This window comes from Cricetulus griseus, chromosome 6 (assembly GCF_003668045.3).
Source record: "Cricetulus griseus strain 17A/GY chromosome 6, alternate assembly CriGri-PICRH-1.0, whole genome shotgun sequence".
Taxonomy (NCBI): domain Eukaryota; kingdom Metazoa; phylum Chordata; class Mammalia; order Rodentia; family Cricetidae; genus Cricetulus; species Cricetulus griseus.
In genome coordinates, this window is record NC_048599.1 from 65154833 (window position 1) to 65176136 (window position 21304).

At 40.2% G+C, this 21304-nt stretch overlaps 1 protein-coding gene across 1 annotated transcript; it reads right to left on the reverse strand.

Annotated features, from left to right (window-relative positions):
- Window positions 1–11203: 11203 nt before the first annotated feature.
- Window positions 11204–21011, reverse strand: LOC100773713 (transmembrane and coiled-coil domain-containing protein 5B). Its single transcript, XM_027420993.1, has 11 exons — window positions 20977–21011; window positions 20177–20326; window positions 19702–19819; window positions 19347–19397; window positions 18315–18383; window positions 17217–17273; window positions 16694–16753; window positions 16107–16171; window positions 12755–12830; window positions 12439–12482; window positions 11204–11402 (listed from the first exon to the last, which is right to left on the reverse strand). The coding sequence occupies exons 1-11, from the start codon at window positions 21009–21011 to the stop codon at window positions 11204–11206; spliced, it is 924 nt and encodes a 307-aa protein (XP_027276794.1).
- Between the last annotated feature and the right edge of the window lie 293 nt (window positions 21012–21304).

Below are 21304 nucleotides of genomic sequence, written 5' to 3' on the forward strand. Positions count from 1 at the left end.
TAATGTGGGAAAGTTCTTAACTTTCTGTGTGGCCCAATTCATGGAAATAGCATCAGCATCACTATATGGGTAGACATATTTTCCTTGTGTGTATATTTTTTAACCTCTTAATGAAGACTTGCTTCCCTCCAAGTCAATCAGAAAAAATCGTCACTTAGTAAAAGTTTGTCTCTCTGTGAATCATTCATCTCATTCTTATGCTTCTGTGTCTCCTTCATCTGTTTGCACTGTTCTCTAGTCATGGCTGCTGAAGTCTTCCACACAGTGTTCCTTCCATTTAACATTTGTGTTCATGTAAGGGATACATATTTTAACTGTAAAACTTTATAAAGAATAACTGCTTGGGATAGACTCCAAACTCTCACCATTTCCATCCTTATCCTTGTCATTTTCATCCTATAACAATTTTACCTTCCATTATCAAGCATAAATACCATTCTAGCATTAGAGTGAGTGGCATTTCTGTTTAATAATGTGTACATCAAAATGTGTAAATTTGTATATTGAAGCTTTACTTAAGATAGGGCTGGGAAAAAGCTAAGAGCAGTTTCTGCAAACACAAGGACTCAAGTTCAAATTCCCATGATCCATGCAAACCCAGCCAACCAACCAACGAACCAACCAAAAACCAAATGAGCATGGCTTTGTGTACACATGTAAGCTTAATGCTGTAAGGGGCAAAGGTAGGAGTATTGTGGGTCTTGCTGGCAGCTAGGCTGGCTACAGGTTCTCTGAAAGAGAATATTTCAAAGGAAAATGGGGGAGGGTGATAAAATAAGGTACCCAAACTTCTTCTTTGGTCTCTGTACAAATAGACACACACTCACATACATACATGTGCATACATGAAACAATCTGTACTATAATATGTGTGAGTGTGTGGGCATGCACAAAACACACAAATAAGATGTCAAAATAGAGAACCCAACTTAATAACATAAAGCATTTCAGAAGTATTCTGATGTCTGTACCTAGGTTGAACTGTGTATGAAATATAAAGAGGGATTGATGTATGGGCAGAGGAATGGATAGAGTGCACATCTGTAATGAAGCAAATTCAGTGAAATGTTTCTTTAAAAAATACAGGTGGTAAGGATAGATTCTCTCTCTCTCATTCTCTCTCTCTCTCTCTCTCTCTCTCTCTCTCTCTCTCTCGTGTGTGTGTGTGTGTGTGTGTGTGTGTGTGTGTGTGTGTGTTTGAAAAATGAAAAATGAAATAGAGTGATAGTAGTACATTGTTTGCTTGCATTATCTGGGAAACAGTCAGGAAGTGTAATAAAATTAAGATTCTTGTCTTCCTGTAGGCATCACTCTGGCAATATACTGAGCCTGCCTGCTAAAGGTGGATAGAGGTGGCATAAGCTGCCTTTGCAAAGAACTTGAGCTAACAAGGTCACCACAGTCCCTAATACTGTTTTAGTCCCTATTCTGTTGCCTTGTGTCTTTTCTGCTTTTCTTGTGTTTTTCATATGATCCCCACAGACATTTGTATTCCAACCCCTATTGTAAATACATACCTGGCAGTAGATTGGTTATGGAATTATAAAGTGAATTATAATTCATTTCCAAAGATTTTTTCAAAAACATGGAGTATTTTAAAAGCTCTTTCTCAGAAGTATCTATAAATATTTTTTGTTTTTTTAAGAGATTCAGAATTCAAGGTTACAAACCACCGTAAATTAAGAAGTACAGTAACAGATTTTAAATTATTCAAAATTTAAAGTACCATCTACACAAAATCAACCAAGCACTCTCTTATCCTTGATAATAAGGTACCTATGTGCCTTCTCCAGGCATGTGTCTAGGAGTGTGAGACAGGAGAAGGAAGACTGTGTAAGAAAGAGGAGGAGATGGGTGAGAAAGGAAGAGGGAGGGTCTAGACGGTAAGGTAAGATTTATTGAAGGCAAAGGACCAGTGTAGTACAATGGCAAACTCTGTGGTCCTTCTATGAGAGGTCTTTTTCATTTGTATACTCAAAGGCTTCCTTTTCTACTTCTTATACTATATTAGATCTTCACTTGGATAGTTACTGGTAATTCTCCAGATACTCCCATTTCACTGTTTCTAGCTTCATTACATTTAAGTCAGCCATAAAGTTTTTGTCCCAAAAGATTATTTTTTTATTAGTTCAAATTAGAAACAAGACTGCTTCACATGGCAAACCCTTCTACCTCTCCCTCTCCTCCCCTCCATCCCCCACCAGCTCCCTCATCTCATCCCCTCTCTGCTCCCCAGGGAGGGTAAGGCCCTCCATGGGTGTTCCCCAAAGTTGGTCATATCATCCTGGGCAGGGCCTAGGCTCTCTCCCATGTGTCCAGGCTGAGAGAGCATTCCACCATGTGGGATGGACTCCCAAAGTCCCTTCTTATGCCAGGAATAAATACTGAAGAGGCCCTATAGAGTGCTGGGGCCTCCTCGTTGACATCCATGATCAGGGGTCTGGATCAGTCCCGTGCTGGCCTCCCAGCCATCAGTCTGGGGTCCATGCACTCCCTCTTGTTCAGGTCAGCTGTTTCTGTGGGTTTCACCAGCCTGGTCCTGACCTCTATGCTCTTCACTCCTCCCTCTCTGCAACGGATTCCACTTCAGTTAAGTGTTTAGCTGTGGAAGCCTCTGCTTCCATCAGCTACTGGATGAGGGCTCTAGGATGGCATATAAGGCAGTCATCAGTTTCATTATAGGGGAAGGACATTTAGGGTAGCCTCTCCACCATTGCCTAGATTGTCAGTTGGTGTCATCCTTGTAGATCTCTGGAAATCTCCCTAGTGCCAGGTCTCTCCTCAAACCTATAATGGCTCCCTCTGTTATGGTATCTCTGATCCTGCTCTCCTCTATTCTTCCCCTGACTCAACCTTCCTGCTCTTCCCTTTCCTCTTCTCCCCTCCCCTTCTCCCCCTCTCATTCTCCCAGCTCCCTCTTCCCTACCCTCATGCTCCCAATAAGCTCAGGAGATCCTGCCCCTTTGCCTTCTCCAGGGTCTATGCATTCTTCTCTTAGAGTCCTTCTTGTTTCCTAGTTCCTTTGGTGATGAGGATTGTAAGCTGGTAATCCTTTGCTCTATGTCTAAAATTCATATATGAGTGAGTACATACCATGTTTGTCTTTTTGTGAATGGGTTACCTCACTCAGGACAGTTTCTTCTAGTTCTATCCATTCAGCCATAAAGTTTTAGCCTGGAATCATACATAAGTGTTCTGTTCTAATAAAGGACTTATTGTTTTTGTTTTGTTTTGTTTTGTATGTTTAATTTTATTTGCACACGTCATGCATGGGCAGAACCAAAGCAAAAGCTGGCATCTTAAATTTAAGCAAACAATTGAAATAGCTCTTCTTCACTTAGAGAACCTGGAAGAATCTCTGTGGATCCAACAAACTGATCAGACTATAATACGTGGCTGTTGCGGGAGATTTGATTACACTGTGTGAAAAATGTGTCTATGTTTTACCTCCCCTGACTAACGTGCCTAGTTGGTTTAATAAAAAGCCGAATGGACAATAGCTAGGCAAGAAGAAGAGAAGTAGGACTTCCAAACAGAGAGGAACTCAGAGGGATGAATCTAGGTGCGTGGATTTTGCCAGCAAGACACAGATGGAGTTGATACAGAATGGAAGAGATGTAAAGAGCCATGTGGCAGAACATAGATTAATAGAAACAGCTTAATTAAGTTATAAGAGCTAGTTAGGAACAAGCCTAAGCTAAAGGCTAAGCTTTCATAATTAATGATAAGTCTCCATGTCATTATTTTGGGTCTGGTGGTCCAAAGAAAGTCCAATGAGAAAACTTGCTACATACGCCCACATCTACAGTTTGTGGCAGTTACCACAATACTCAAATAGGCCTTTCATTGCACATACTAAGTACTTCTGTAAATTTCACATCACCATCCTTCCCCCTTTCTCTTATACGAAAATGGAAGCTTGCTTAGGGAAACCTTAAGGCTTCTATACAACCACAGCAGAACCCATTTGTCCCCAAATATGCACCCCCTAGCCCTCTCCCAATTACCTGCCTACTCAGGTAAACTCATTCTCAGCAAAGATCCCTTGATCAGATTTTCTACAGGATGGAAGTTAAAAGACAATGGTAGGAAGGATTTCTCAAGCATGCGCTACGCAATTTGTCTTATTTCAAGTAGCTTTCCTGTAAATTAGGAGGCTGTTTAACAATATTCCCGACTTCTATGTACCAGATGCCAGGACCACCACCCACCAACCAGTTGTGAAAACCAAAACTGTCTCCAGCCATCGTTAAATGTGCGTGGGGGTCAAAGTCTTAGATGCTTTAACATGAACAGATTCATTTAATTGTACGCAAACTGTTTTTTGAAACTTTCTATTTCCTTGTTTCCTTCACATCATGCATCTTCATCCCCTTCATTTCCCATCCTTGCAATTCTGACCTCTGCTCTTGCAGTCCCCCCCCCCCAAAAACAGATTTAAGAGAAAAGAGAAAAAAGCAAAGGAAAAAAGGGTATGTGGGGAAATCTCATCATGGAAGCTGTGCCGTGACACAGTGAGTCATGCAGTCAGTGAGCTTTTGTCCATATAGCTTTACTTCCTATGCCAACTCATAAAGCAATGGTTATCAACCTGTGGGCCACGATGCTTTTAGAGCCCTGTATCAGATATTTACATTACCATTCATAACACTAGCAAAGTTATGGTTATGAAGTAGCAACAAAATAATTTATTGTGGTGGTCAGGGGTCACCATAATATGAGGAACTATATTAAATGGTTGTAGCATTAGGAAGGCTAAGAACCACTGTCTTAAAGTCTCAGACAGGAACTTGGGGATGAATCCACAACACAGAAACTGGAGCCAAAGTCTTCCAGTTACCTATTTTCAGACATAAGTGTAGCCCAGCCTACCACAGCATCCTCTAAATAAGGACTAAAATATCACTAGCCCAAGGTTCTTTCAATGCTGCTCTTCATATGAATCCTGCTTCTGAGAGACTGGAACACACATTTTGTCCTAGATGGTCTTCTTCTTGATTGTACACACTGCTTCGGGACTTCAGCTTCACCTCAGAAAACCCAGCTTCTCACCAGCAGATAGCAGTGCTATTTGCTGGGTTTTAGGGTAGATTTCACAACAGAGATTCATTAGGACAAGGTGTGCAGCTTCGTTTTCCTCATTTACACAGAGGCATCTAATGGTTGGATTCTAGGGTCACGTGAGGTATAATGATGCTCCTAGCCAAGAAGAAGACAATGGTGACTACTGAGCTGGAACTTATGACTCCCTGTGGATCAGATGAAACAAGAGCAGGAACAAGGCACACTAGCAGGGATCTCTGCTTTCCTTCCATCCATACTGGTTTGTGGCTTAGCTCTCCATTACAGTGAAGCAATCTCTTGTAGCACTGTCAGGACACCTGTTAAAAACTAAATACGACCATTTAAAAAAGTATGCTTTATAGTGTATCACCAGCCCGTAATTTGTATGTCTCCAATGATTAACCAAGGATAAAAGAAGAAAAACAGACACGCAAAAAGGAAGGAAGGAAGGGTGGAAGAAAGGAAGAAAGGAAGGCAGACCGGCACTACGGTTTAAATATGAAATGCTCCTACAGACTCACGGGAAATCGTTGAGCTTATAGGAGGTGGCTTGAATACAGGAAATGGTTGTGAGAGTGGGACTCAAGTTTTATAGCCCATCCTTGCTTGCTTCTATTTTCTCTACCTCCTGATCACTGTTCTGTGAGGGAGCTGTTGGCAAGACCTGCTGCCATAAACCAATCAGATTAGGACCACGTAGCCACCAAGTGTGGGCTGACATGATTGAAAAACCCGTCTAAACTTTAGGCCAAACAAATCCTCTTCTTCATTAAGTTAGTCATGCCAAATGTTTCATCACAACAGCAAGCAATGCAACTAATACATCCATTTAGAACTACAATCACCAGATGTCTCTTGGTCTCCTAAATTTTTTCTGCACTGGTTCAGTCATCTGACTTCCATACTGGGGCACAGAGTCAACAGGTCTTTGCCAGATGGTACAGGTTGGACATGCAGCTCTTACACAAGTCTAGAATACTGTAAAGAGGAGATAGCTGATATGTGGTGTTCTCCCAGACAGTGTACATTACTTCCAGGTTTTGATTCAGATATTTGTATATCATTGGTTTAGGGTAGTATCCCTTGATTAATGTCTACTAATAGTTTAAATTGTGAGCGAGGGTAAATACTTCAGATGCTTTGTCTTCACCGTGTTAAGTCTCTTTATATCAAGGAATCAGGCAATGTGAGTAAAGTGGAACCTACTCATTTTGTTTTGCTTTTTAAAACTTCCCTCTCATAAACTGATTGGCCTAGATCTAGTAAACCAAGAGTCTAAGACAGTTGACACACTTCTTGTCAGCTGAGTGGGCTTTTTGAGAAATGACCTGAGATGGAGACTGTAATATTTTCAAGGTCCCACACACAAATGACACTGATAGAAAGTTAGTAGCTACATTAAAACATAAATAAGCACAAATCACTTTTAAAAGACCATATGCAAAAGGTCTTTTAAAAGTCCCACCACTGCAGTTTTGCCAGAGAACCGAATTTTACATATTATCTGGACTACTTTATTTTCTGTCTCCCCCATCCTCACTATAGCAAAGAATGAATCCATCCTCTCTGGTCTTTCAGCTTTCAGGAACCAAGGCTCTGCAGGGAGTCACACCTGAAGGATGCAGCTTTATATTGGAGGCCTAGAGGGTTTGGCCATTCTATAAACCTTCCAGTTGAACCCTCAGCCAGTTGCCCCAAGCCCTTCACAAACAAGATCCTGAAGATGGAGCCACCTGCTTAATTCAAAATAAAGTCACATGGTGGTGGTGGTGGTACACTCATGACACTTTTAAGTTGAAGAGGGCATTTGTGCTACTGTTTGGCTTATTTGTTTGGAGCTACTTGCAAACTTTTTTTGTAAGCTTAGTGATAGGCATATTTCTTTTAAAATTTCATTCAGTTTTAGCAAAAAGGAAAACACACAACGCCAGATTCCAAGTAACTATAGATCAGTAATAGAGATCACACTACGACTTAGACACTGAATATGTATTTGGAGTGATGATTGGAGGAGGGATAATTTGACTGGGTTACAGGAACATTTCCCAGAACCCTCAAGCACTGGTGTTCTCATCCAAAGAGCCTGAGAAAATAGCCCCTCAATTAAGATTAATATCAGAGCACACAGAGAATAATGGCTTCATTGAAAATTCAATTATAGGCCAAACTCTTTCTCTCGGGTTTGAAATGCCTTCTCAGTCTCATGAAGCTTTTGACATCAGCGAGGAAAGGCAAGAAAAGTACAGATGAGACAAGCCCAAGAGCAGATCATATGGGACCCCCATAATCTTTTTACAATTGGAGAGAAAAATCCAAATCGAATAGCTAGAAGTTGGATTTTTTTAAGGTTCTCTTTGTGTCTCTGTGTCAAAGCAGGTCACAAGGGATCTTGAAGCTATCTGTTTGGAGAGAATATAGTTTAAACCCTTGATTTTAGAATCATCCTGGGATTTTCATATTGTCTAATTCTCTATATCAAGATATCCCCCCATTTCAAGTTTTGGGCAAATGGCATATGATTTAAGATGAACCTCCTCAGACACATGTACATTCTGTCTCTTTGCACTTCACATTTATCCTCATGGTGACAGACTTGATAACAAGCTGGCTTAGCTATTTCAATCACTCTGCTTTAGCATCACACACACACACACAAAAAAAACACTAACACACACATATATGCACATACATACAATACTAACAGCAGTGAGAACATACTACATACTGACATAGCAGCCCTTTCCCAGAACTTTCTCAGGACAGACTAGTTTAAACACAACTGTTCCTCATGTACTATTGATTATATCTGGGAAAGCATGAAAACAAGGCAGAAAGCCATGTCCAGATTCAGGTACACTGAGGACAGTATTCAGCATCTCCTTTCACCAGATCGGGTTCTACAGCTATGTTCTGACATCCAAAAAGAATAAACATGTCTAACTGAATGTAAATGTCTGGCCCAGGAGGCACAAAATCACATCCAAGAACAACCCAAGGAACAAAATGCACTGTAGATTTCTTCCAATTAACCCACAAATGTATTGCTTAGGTTTCCAAAGCAATCTCAAAATAGCGACTATTAGTCTTAAAGGGTCCAAAGTCCTCATGGCTTGCTGTTGCAAAGTACCATAGTGTTGTGGAATATTATTTTAACTAGTCAAATATGTGTTACATTTGTTTATGCTGCAGAATATTATGTTAATTATGTGAATGTGTGTTACATTTGTTTTTGCTGATTTTGTTAATGATGTAAAGATGTTTTACATTTGTTTATGCTGCATCTGTTTAATTATGCAAAGATGAATTAATGGTTCACCTTGCTTGCCTAAAGCACATGATTGGTCTAATAAAAAGCTGAATGGCCAGTAGCTAGGCAGAAGAGGGACAGGCAGTTCTGGCAGGCAGAGAGATAAGTAGGTGGAGAAATCTAGGCTCTAGGAGGAGGAGAACACAAGGGAGAAAGACAGAGAAGTGCCCTGGACAAGAAGCCAGGCAGCTGCCATCCAGAGGGATCCAAGAAGCAGTGAAAATAGGATACACAGAAAGAAAGAAAGAAAGAAAGAAAGAAAGAAAGAAAGAAAGAAAGAGAAAGAAAGAAAGAAAGAAAGAAAGGAAGAAAGAAAGAAAGGTAAAAAGCCCTTAGGCAAAAATAGATGAAGAGAAACTGGTTAAGTTCTAAGAGCTAGTGTGTGTGTGTGTGTGTGTGTGTGTGTGTGTGTGTGTGTGTGTGACAAAAAAAGCAATGATCCAAGGAAGGTTGTTTGACTTCAGAAAAATATCAAAAGAACATGTAAATAAAAGCTAGAAAGCATATACTAAATGTTGACAGAGCAGTCCATACCCAGAACTTTCTCAGGGTAGAAAATTGCTGTGATGAAACTCCATGACGAAGAGCAATGTGGGGAGGAAAGGGTTCATTTCACTCACACTTTCGTATAGCAGTTCATCAAAAGCAGTGAGGGCTAGAACTCAACAGAGAGGAAGCTTATGCAGAGCCTATAGAGTGCTGCTTACTGGCTTGCTTCCTATGGCTTGCTCAGCCTGCTTTCTTATAGAACTCAGGAACACCAGCCCAGCAATGGCACCACACACAATGGGTTGGGCCCTTCCATATCAATTGCTCATTAAGAAGATGCCATTCAGGCTTTGCTACAGCCCAATCTTATGGGGCATTTTCTCAGTTATGGTTCCTCTCTTGCTGATGACTCTGGCTTTTGTCAAGCTGACATAAAACTAGCCAATACAAGCCCCAAATGCTGAAGCTTCAGCATAGAAAGCCTCAGGCCTGGGTCCTGCCATGAAAGAAACCAGAAGAAACTCAGAATTTCCATAAATATATTTGTCTTAATGAGATGTGGACAGGGTATCCCCAGAAAACCCTCACAGCTATGTGCCTGCTGAATCCCTCTGGGTACCATTCCCCTTTGCATCTAGAAAGTGCCTCTACCTCATCCAGTTCTTTCTCATAATGCTACCTTGTTAGTGAATACTCCTTCTCAGCATCCCCCAGATACCTAACTTAGTCATATCATATAACAGCATTTGATATTTGTATATCAAATTGTTTGTCTGCTTACCAGCTATGATTTGAGCAGAATTTGTTCTATTTCCTTCAATCCTATAATTTCAATTTCTAGAATACTGGCAAACCCAGTGATGATGTTCAATAACTGTTTTTGAGTTATTGACTGAATTAATAAGTAATGAATAACTGGAATTATTAGAAAACAAAGAGTCATCCAGGAATGACATCTAATTGATCTTCCCTACTTCAACTTGCTGGTTGACTGAAACCAGCTCAAGAACACAGAGCTTGCATTTCATTTGGCCACAAGAGGGTGCTACTGATCAGTTTTTAGATTTTGGGTTTTTTGTTGTTTGTTTGGTATTTTGTTTTGTTTTCTGTAGTGTCATAGTCAAATATTCAGAGACTACTCATACTTTCTACTTTCTTATGTCTCATAAAAGAAACCTGAGATAGGATCATGTCTGCAGCCAAAACATTCAATGTGCTGTCTTTACTCCAATGTTGTTGAACAAAACTGTTAAATCTATATCAAGAATGAGCCCTAAAAGAAAAAAATGAAAACAAAACAATAACAAAACCTCCTCCAGAAATCAAGAACGTATGGAATGTGCTGAAAGATACCACCAAAAAGGCTCCTCCGCTGTGGTAACTTCTGTAACTACAGAGATAGCACCAGCTGAGAAGGTGACTTTATGCTTTCAGCGTGTCCTTCTCTCTTTTTGTCCCCTCAGCACTTTGTCAGTCCTCCTGAAAGTACACTCTTATACCAGGTCCTAGCCTCGTGGTTTTAGTTGTCACCCTCTAGAAGCAATGGAAAAGGGGTAATTCATTTTTTTCCCTAAGTCCTGTTTTGTAATGTCACTGTGATGAGGGGCTGTGTGGTGACTGGTCAGAAATAAAAAGGACAATTGTCTTAAGGTCAGAGCACATAGGAATGACAATGGCCCGTAGAAGACAGGGGGCTACAAGAAACCCAGAGATGGTTCTAGGAGCTTTTGTTAGACAGTGGGAATGGCTGTCTCCAGCTGGGAGAAATTAGAGTGTAGGATTTGATGATAAATCAAAAATATTTGCTTAGCTGTATCTAAAAGTACATGTTTTTATTTGGTTGTATCTAGAAACATTTTATGAATTTTACTTTTGTTAACACAAAAAGTTATAGGAAGAGAATGTTATTAATATGTTATTAATATTAATTATATTAAGTCTTATATTAAGTCTATTTCCGTTAATGCCCTCATGCATGCCTCCCTAAATGACTGAGAATCTAACAATGAACATGTGATTTTATTGTTTCTTTAATAAAATAAAGCAAAAAATGGAAGTCTCAGGGGAGTTTTTATTTTTCTTTTGTCTGAAGAGAATGGGGAACTTGTGAATACATAGGAAGGGCCCAGAATATACAGAACAACACAATGAACTCTGGTCAAAGGCATTCTGTATTTGACAGAGAGACACTTCAGAAGAGAATTAAATATAGAGTTCATCTGTCACATAGAGGCTCTGAGTCATAGGCTTCCAGTTCCTTCCTGGCCCGCATCACCAACGCAGGGCCACAGCCACGGCCCCTCCATTGGGGGTGCAATGCGAGGCCTGGCAGGTCACCGGACACTAGTGTGGTAGTACATCTTCTACCTCTAGAGTCAGGAAGGGAAACACTATGTCCCTCAGCCACTTCAATGTGCTTCTGCTCATCAGCATGGGCAGAGTGTCCACGAGAAGATCTGGGTTTATATACTGCAGGTGGAAGACCATATAACCCAATAACCGAAGGAAGATGATGACCATGAAGAAAAGGTACCTGAAGTGCCTGCGAGGAGGAATTCATCATTAGTATAACAGAACAGAACAACTTAACATCAAGCAATGGGAAGTGAACTTGTAAATGGATGGTGAATTGCTTTCTTTTGGCAAAACTCTGGGGGTACTTAGGGCATGAGAGTAGAGATGGTGAATGCAGATAACGGAACACAGAAAACCAGCGAATTAGTGTAGGGAACACCCTAACCACGCCTCCTAGGGGCTGGCTATAGGTGTACCTGGCCACGCCCCCTAGGGCGTAGTCAGGGGGCAAGCACATGGGAGCCCCTTCTTCCCTTTCATCATCAGCATGCTCTACTTACTCCGTTACTGGCTAGGTTGCTCTGTAAGTGAGGCATCTTCCTAATAAATACCCTAATATCTTTACCTGACTCCATATTGGTAATTCGCCCTTTAAATTAGTGGTCAAGCATTGAACATTTCCTTTAGGACATGTAAGTTTTCCGAAAGAATAGATGTCCTTCTGGCACTGTACATGGGGCAGGACTTTTGGAGGTTAACGGCAAATGTTTAAGATGGTCGCATTGTGAATATCATGACCAGTGATGCTCTTCATGTCTCCTATAGCAAGCAATTCTAGAAAACTGAAGGTAAGTCTCCTTATTTCAAAAATTTGAAAAAGAAAAGACAGAATTCAAGAGATCTCCCCGCCTATAATTTCTCAACCCACAGTAAAACAACAATGGAAGTTAATGTACCCTGTCCTCTCTTTCCAAGAGTGTAGCAAAGGTTTGGGATGCCAGGTCCTGAAAAACCAAAAGGGAGCATGCTGGGGAACAGAGCAATTAAAACAAAATGTAGCCCACAGCTTCCATCCCACATTTCTTGGAAGTACCCACTAATTCCTCTAGCTATTTAGAACCAGGTAAGTCTGCTGTCCAAGGTGTATATAGGAACACTGGTCAGAGAACTCTGAGACTGCATGACTGACTAATGCTAATACTCATTCTTTTGTCCTGTATCAAGACCACTGCACAGTGAAAGTGGCCTGGACCAACTAGGTCGGGCATGACTCTGCCACTTACCTAAGCAAAAACTTCCTCTCCTGTTTTTTGATGATGATCTTCTCCTGTGGAAAGTAATGAACACTGTGTTCATCAGGAAATCTCAAAGAAAATAGTTTAGTGTGTGGGGATAGGGGGCTCCAAGGAGAGCCCTTGCAGTTAGGCCAGCCAGTTTTGTAACCTGGCTCTGCCTTTTTCCAGATGCCATGGTATGGCCTAGGCAACAGAAGCCCACTTTCTAGCTCCAGGATTTTTAAAAAGAGGAGGAGAGTAAGAGAGATGTCCCAGGAAGAAGACAGACTAGAGAAAAGCCCAAGTGTGGACAGACAAGACTCACCATGTCATTTTGAATGGTCTCTTCCAGAGTTGCCCCAGCTTTCACTACTTGGGAGGAGTCATTCTGGGCTTTGGATCTGGATTTAAAAATGACAACAGAAAAGATCAGAGCCAGTTTCCATTTGAGACAACCTAAGGATCTGCTCCAAGAGCTTTTCTTAAATCATGAAACACCTGTGACATGGTTGAAACAGCATGCAAAGGCATTGGGAAACATGACTGATTCTTTTCCAGTTTGCAAATTTAGCATACAATGGGTTTCATTGTGGCCTTTTTATATACATGATTTACTATATTTTCTTCTACTATATTCCCCTTTCCAACTGCTTTCCTGGTGCCTCTTACTTTCTCTCTAATTGATTCCCTTTCTGCCCACAAAGCCCCCAACTTCTGTCTCCATGTCACACGTACTCCTCCTTTGGGGGTGTGTGTGAGAAATGAACTGAGGAGCTTACATGTTATAGGCAAATATTCTACCACTGAGCTGTATCCCAAGCCCACTCTGTCCTGGTCAGGGTTTTTATTACTGCAATGAAACACCACGACCAAAAGCATCTGGAGGATTAAAAGGTTTATTTGGCTTATACTTCCACATCACTGTTTATTATGAAGGAAGTCAGGACAGGAACTCAAACAGGGCAGGAACCTGAATGCAGGAACTGATGCAGAGGCCATGGAGGATTGCTGCTTACTGGTTTGCTTCTCCTGGCTTACTCAGTCTGTTTCCTAATAGAACCCAGGACCACCACCCCAGGGATGGCACCACCCACAGTGGATTGAGTCCTCCACCATCAATCACACATTCCATTCTTAAGAGAAAGATTATCTGTACTTAAACTCTGCCTAAATCCCTGGCTGACTTTCAAAATGAACTTCTCAGGGCAGTCTGAGCATCCCAGCTGAGGTTACAAGACCCAACTGGAATGTGAGCTGTTACCAGAGACACTGTGGCTCTAACCTAACACCACCATAATATCCAGAAACTCCCCAAGTCTGTCTCTCTTCCTTTATAGTGGCCTAAATTCTATTTTAACTGCTCCATACATACAATACACACAATGTGTCGGCTTGATGTCAGGTCATAAGGTATAACATTGGGGGAAATAACTTCCTGCCATTCTCCTCTTCAAGTGCCAAATCTTCTCTAACATCTGCCTGGTTTTCTTCTCTCCAAAGCCTTCTGGTCACTGGTAGCTTATTTGTTTTATTTAGAATTGTTTTCTGTTACAGAATTAATCCAGTAAACTTATACATCATTTTCATGGGTATTTTCTTTTATAGTAATCAATAAAGGGGTAAAGGGAGAATTGGTAAAGACTTCTGGCTCTTCCGTGATGAAGCAGTTTGTGTAAGACCAGCCCACTTCCAAAAGTAACTATAAAAGTGGACAAAACACAATACTGAATGTATTGGAGATGACAGTCAGGAGTCAAAGGGAAACAAGTCCTCGAGTCAAGAGAAGCACACAGAACAGCTGCTTGTTCACCAAGGCCTTCCCTTAAGAACATGTGGCCACTTGTAGTGCAAGAAAACAGAGTCCAAGTAGAAAGCAGTGACCTCAATTGACTGAGGAGGTAGGGTCCAGAGTTCAAGACTGTCAAAGCAAATATCTAAATGGAATTCCCTGGCAATATGGGAGCTGGCTCCTAGTAATCTGTGTGTAACTCAAGACTCAAAAAATAAAATAAAAAAGCAATGTTAATGCTTCTATACAATTCAGTGTATAGAAGCCTGTGTATTTCTATATTGTAGCAGTTATTAACCATAAAATCAAATGAGCATAACATTTGCAATATCAAAAACTAGCCGTATAATTAAAGATGTATAAGGATACTATGTAGAATGGCCATACATTAAAGGAAAGTTAAAGAAGATCCAAATAAATAAATGGATAAAGTTGGAATAACTTTTAGCTAGACATTAACTTCCAAATTTTATTTATAAATCCCAATAATTTCCGTCAAAATCTCAGTAAGTTTTTTTTTTTTGTTAGAAATTGAAACTGATATATTTGTATTGAAATTCATTGGTTCAAATACAGCCAAAATAATCTTAAATGAGAGTGATAAACTTGCAGACTATATCTACCATATATTAAGGCTAAGTATAAAGCTAAAATAACTAAAACAGTTCAGTATAGGTAAAAGGACAGAGGTTAACTGTACACAATAATGCATGTAAAACCAGACCGACATGCATCAAGTTTCCCAATCTAGAAAACCATAAGGCACCAATGGAAATAAAACAACTCTTTAAACTTTTAATTACTTAGAAGTTTAAAGAATATACAGGGCTAGTTGGACACAGGAAGGATAGATTGCAGATAAGTACAGGAATAAACAATAAATAAAATATCTGGGGGAATCTTTTAAGAACTGAACTCAAGGCCTGAGGAAAACTATAAGCAAATAGGAATGGCACCTTTATCCACTGAGCCATCTTCCAGCCCAGAATTACAGACACTATAGAAAATTGCTTCATCTAGTACAACAAAGATATGTGTACCCAATGACCCCTCAAAAATAGAAAGATACATTTATCAAATGGCATACATGAAGATGTTTAATAGCAAATTTTAATATCCCCAAACTTGAAATAGTCAAAAGTTCATCAATGACAGATTAGTTGTGTCATATTCATGGAATGGAATATTATAAAGAGCAAGTCACATGATAGAATAAGCCTCAGCAAAACCAGACATAGACAATATAGACTGAATTTATAGAAAAAATTGAGGATAAAGTTTTTAAATGATCAGACTAGTGGTTACCTTTGCAAGGGGTATTGATGAGGTAGAGGTCCAAGGAACTTCTGGGGCTTATGATACTCTATATGTAGATCTGAGTGGTGCTAATGTGGATATACACAGAAAAAGTTAACAGCTATATATTTAAGATGTGTGCAGCCTATGCATATTGTGTATGACACAATTAAGAATTATAAACAAAAAGTGTCAAGTTCTGTGAAACACATCTATAGATCTGTGGTCTGTCAATGTCCTGAGCAAGATTGTGATGCACACAGATGCTAGTAATTTCTGTATCTTCCATGTAATATCTCTTTGCTGTGATTTTTCATCTCTGAACATAGCTTGAGTAGTGTTGGGGACACTGCATTCAACTAAGGATATATGAAAAGAGCATCATAAAAGCATGTCAGGTCCCAATCACTGGGTGGGAGACCAATCTGAATGCTGATGAGTATTCAGTCTGGAGCATGAGTAGAGGTTTCCAGGGATAACCGGCTGTAGAACTTTTACTCAGTGACACCATTGTTCTAATGCTTTGCCCTGCAGGGAACTGCCTGGGGCAGGGACTGCAATCCACTAAGCAGAGTTTGTTTCCCAAACTTACATTTCTTTTTCAAGCAGCATCACTTCTTGCTTCTTCTCCATCTCCCTCAGAATTTCTTGGTATTTCTTCCCATGGAGGAGGACATCATAAACAAGATGTTTTGTCTTTATTTCAAAGTCACTGATAGGAATATTCCACTAAAATGAACTCCTAACATCCCAAACACTTCACACAACAGAGTGCACAAAGTAGGGGGTGTTCTAATAAAAAACAAGTCAGAGGTACTAGTGACAGGATGGGCATATAAGAACAAAAGTATCTCTTCCAGACCTTGATCATATTCAAATTCATATCTGATTTGGATTAACTGAATTCCCAGATCATGTAACCTAGCTCCCTGAAGCCTCAGTGTCCTCCATGGAACTCCTCAGACTTACTAGACAAATGGGTTGAGGAAAACACTAAGCAATGGGTTGAGGAATCCTATATGACAGGGTTCAACACATTGTATAGAACACTCATATTTGGTGGTCATTGTGTTCAATAAAAGGCATTTCCCCAAGGCATATGGTAGCCTAACAAGAAAATGTTTTTCTCCTGACTTGGGGAGATCTACCTCCATTCTGACTTCCCCAGTAACATTGTACCTTTATGTAGTGAGCCTGGTCTTCACAGAGCTGATTTATAGATTGGTAGTCACTTTCCATCTAGAAAAAGAAGCAAGCAAACTTCATGAGTTTTAGCTGCTTCACTGGGAGCCTGCCTTGTACATTGGACATTTTGCTGGTTACTTGGCAACTCCTTACTTGAAGGGAAACAGCCACCTTACAAAAGGTGACCTCCTCATTCAGGCACAGGACCTAATTTTGAGTGGAGGAGGGGGAAAACTTTACCAGCATTGTCCTGTACCTCTCTGAAAAATAGGAATGAATGTAACAGGACTATTAGATTTGGGATACTACAAAGTATTTGGGAGCAGATCAGTGTTTTAAAATGGCCAGTATTTAATGAAAGTTTTTATTTTCCCACCTGACTGTGAATCAGAAATTCACATGCCAGATTTTGCTGCTCCACCCATGCCTGAAAACCTTTCTGAAGAGCCTCAGGCTTTCCCTCCTATTGATGCCCTAGGTAGACAACAAAGTGGAAAAGGCACCTGTCTAATCTAACCTTGGCTATTTCCTCCTCTTGTTGTACACAGGACTCGGTTAACTTTTGTAGTTTCACCTAGGGAAGATGGTAACAGCAGAAAATGAACAGCATTCCTTTGTGCAAGGACAACGCAGGCTAGCAGAAAGCAAACTCAAGAATGGCTGTGGAGTATTGAGGACAAGTAACAGTTAAGGGAGGACATGGTCACTACCCGTTTTGCAGATGAGAAAACAAAGGCACATATGTTAGATATACAACAAAGTCTTAGAAGGGCAGAGATGACATGTTAAACCTTAGTAGGCAGACTCCCCAGTGAATGTGCATTCTTCCTCCTCCTCCTGACCAAATTCTACCAGCCTTTTGTCCCCACCCATTCAGGATGGTGCACACATGCTGTCTAAATCACATGAGGGTCATAGGAATCATCCCACTTTTTCAGAGAAAGGTAGACGGTGGGGTGCTTGGTGGTTGGCTCAGCCACATGACACACTTGCTCCCTAAAACTTTGAAGAACTTCTCAATAGGCTTTGCCTCTAGTTTGCTTTGTTCACTTAACAAATATCTATTGGACATCTGCTATATGCTAAAATGTTCTAGACATTGGGGTGCAAACAATATAGTTTTACAAATTAATAGTCTCAGTTGCTTTACTTTATAGTAGAGGAGAAAGAAACTGAAATTTGAAAATAAAACTTTCTCTACGAGCTGCAGCTTGGTGACCCGTATAAGATTGTTGATACATCCTTCTACAACTTCGAGAAGTAGCATTTTTCTTTCTACTTGAATGCCTGCACTTGTGTTGGCCTCATTTAGTAAATTTTTGGAATGTGTTCCATTAACTGATGAGAATTTTGAACCATTCCCTCCACCTGAAGGCAATGTAGGCACTTCTGCTTCTTGTGTGAACACTAGTGGTAGGATGACCCATGCCACCCCTGCTTCTAGTGTGAATACCAACGTTAGGGTGCCCTGTGGGAATAAAAGACTCTGGCTCTTCTCTAATGCACACATGGATGTGCCTAGTGTCACACCTAGGACAGTCTATGAAACAGTCTCCCAGAACCTAGGTCTCTGATACATGTGCTACAATAATTCCCAGTTTGTTATTCTACTCACCTTCAATTCTGCTATTTTATTTTTCAGGGTTTCTGGATCAGGGATAGTATTCTTATATCCTCTTGAAATCTGAAATATCATTCCAATAACTGTGAGCTCATCAAGGCAAATGGATGAGGTAGGATAAGGTTAGACTCTGGGGTCATAGTCAGCAGAATGATTGTGGTTATTAATTCAGGTACTGAAACATCCCATGGAAATATGTCTCCTTGAACCTGTTGAAGTTTCCTAACTCCATACTGAGTGGATGGTGTGTGAGTGGATGGTGTGTGTGTGTGTGTGTGTGTGTGTGTGTGTGTGTGTGTGTGTGTGTGTGTGTGTGTGTGCAGCTGTCTTTAGCATCCAGAAGGTAGGGTCAAATCTCTTGGGAGCTGGAAATAGAGGTGGTTGTGAACCACCTGACCTGGGTACTGGGAACAGAACTCAGGTTCTCTGTAAGAGTGTGTTCTTGGAACCACTAAGCCCTGAGTGGGCATTCTTTTCTGTCCTCAAGACCATTGTAGCTCCTTAAGGAGAGGAGGAGAATGGGCACAGTAATAGGAGTAGGGGAAGAAGTGGTTAATACATTGCTCACTTTGCAGTTCATTCATCGCCCAATGACCTGTCATGAGCAGAGGACAAATACTGGTGCATTTGTGTCTGAAGACTCTGAAGGTGATGGGGTGTGGAGCACAGAAATGTTACTGCCTTCTTCTTGTTCTTCTAACTAGAGAGTTCAGGAAGATAACTCTATTAGGAGTCTTTAAAAATTAGTCACATTTCAAGGATGGACTCTGAGTGTGTGAGAAATCCCTTCATTTGTATGTATTATATAATCTATATTTATGTGGTCGCATAAAATTGATTAATATATATATATATATAATATTAATATTATTATAGTATTAATTAATAATAATTAATATTAATATATATATTCTGAATAGCCTCACAACTTACCTCTTATGTCCCCTGCCCATTCCACCAGCCTTTCTTTTGTAATGACAATGTTTTAGGAAATGGGGTACCTTACGACCTGAGGTATCTCCTTACCTTCTTCTGAAGTTCCATGATATTTTTGCTTAGGGTCTTATTCTTTTTCTCCTGTAGGAAGAAGAAATTTAAACAGATTCTGCCATCAACCTTTTCTTTTACCAAGAGCACATAAGTAATATGTAGAGTGTGCCAGTTAAAAAAAAAAGTGCACCCTGGTCTGACATGGTGGATCTGGGTCAGAACCAACGTCTTGTCCCCAAGCCTAGTGCATCAGTGCCACAGCACTCTCCCAAGCAGCTGTGATTTCTGTAGCCACAGAGGCAGAGCATGGGCAGAGCCTCTGGGGAAAAGAGCAGAGTGATCAATGAAGAAGGCATTGATCATTTAGAATCTCTTTTGGAAGTCTTCTCACCAGCTTTGCTGTCTCCAGCTTCAGGTCCTTCAGGGCATTCTCCTTCTGTATTATGATCTCACTGAAGTCATCCTTCTCTGGGACTCTCCCAATGGACAGGGCAATATCTTTTTCAAGACTGAAAAACAGTTACTCAGGTGTGGCTTAGTCCTAAGGAAGCGGCCACCAAAATCACACTGCCAACATCTTGAGATGCAGTAACAATAAAATGTCAACTAAATGAAGAAATAGAGTACAGAGATTTGTTTACAAAAGCTTTTTGAGGGCATCACAGTTTGTGTTTCAGGATTTAAGTAACATACTGAGATTTCCACCAAGGAAGTGAAAGCCCCTTCTGCTTCCCTCTAATCTATTGATATCACTTAAGGAGCTCTTCTTCCCTCTACTGTACAGACATCACTTGAAGAGATCATTTTCCCTCTAATGTACAGACATCACTTGAGGAGCTTCTCCTTCACCAAGGGAAAAACCTGACCTTTGAACAGATTCTTCTTTCTTCTGAATCTTTCTGAAAAGAATCTGATTGGCCTCGTCCAGCCTCTGTAGATCCTTTTCAAGGTCTGCGTTCAGGTAGTTGAGATTTTCTTTTATGGCTTCTAAACTCGATATTTCTGTTATCTCATGCCTACAGGAAAAGTGTCTGCATAACTAAACTCAGATCAGAACATTAGAATCCCAAGAAAATATCCCTGAATCTCACTCTCCAATCTCTTATTGTTTATGTGCCTAATTGGTCTTTTTTCCCATGATAAACCAATTTCTAGTGTTTCCCATAAAGTAAATGTATGTCATATATTTTAAATTTAAATATTATAAAATTAAATATTATAAGTGATACTAGAATGCAAATATTTTGTGAGCAAAAGAAAAACCATATTCTTTTATAGACATGATTGTACTCTAACTTGCTTACTTACAAAATTTTTACATGGAGAATATGGAATCAAAGCAACACTTTTAAGGCATTTAAAGACAGAAAATGAAAGTTTCTTAAGTCTTTTGTCACAAACTTGAATAGTTTCTGTTTAGTCTTCCAGAAGCATAGGTTTAGAGGAAAGAAAGGAAGGGGATGGATCTTTCCCCTAAACCAGGCCAGTGTGCTGGACAGCATTTGCAGAAAGTCCCACCATGGCAGTATGATGAAGGGAAAATGGAACTGAAATTTCTTCTAAGACTTTCTCAGGCTTCAGGAGAGACCATCCTTCACAACTGTGGTCTGGATTGCTGGAAACTTCTAGAGCAGTCATCCTTCTGGATCCCTATTGCATTACTTACCCATCATCCATTGGGTTTGGTCCAACATCTTCCATTGTTGGCTTCCTAGATGTGAATACAAACATCTGTCATAGGAAGGAAGTTCTTACTATCCAGCATGTCATTACCCAGAAAGGAGCTGGCAGAGTCAAGTTTGAACCTTCTGTATGCTCTTACTTTTACATATTCTGTTTCAACATTTTATACAAACTAAATTTCAGCAAACTAGATCATAGATTGATTTTGGGATCTCAGAACCAATCACATTTTAAAATTTCTTCTCTTTTGATCCTTTCCCTTTCCTGCTTGCACTTACTCCACTAGGCAATATTTTAAGGGATATGTGATA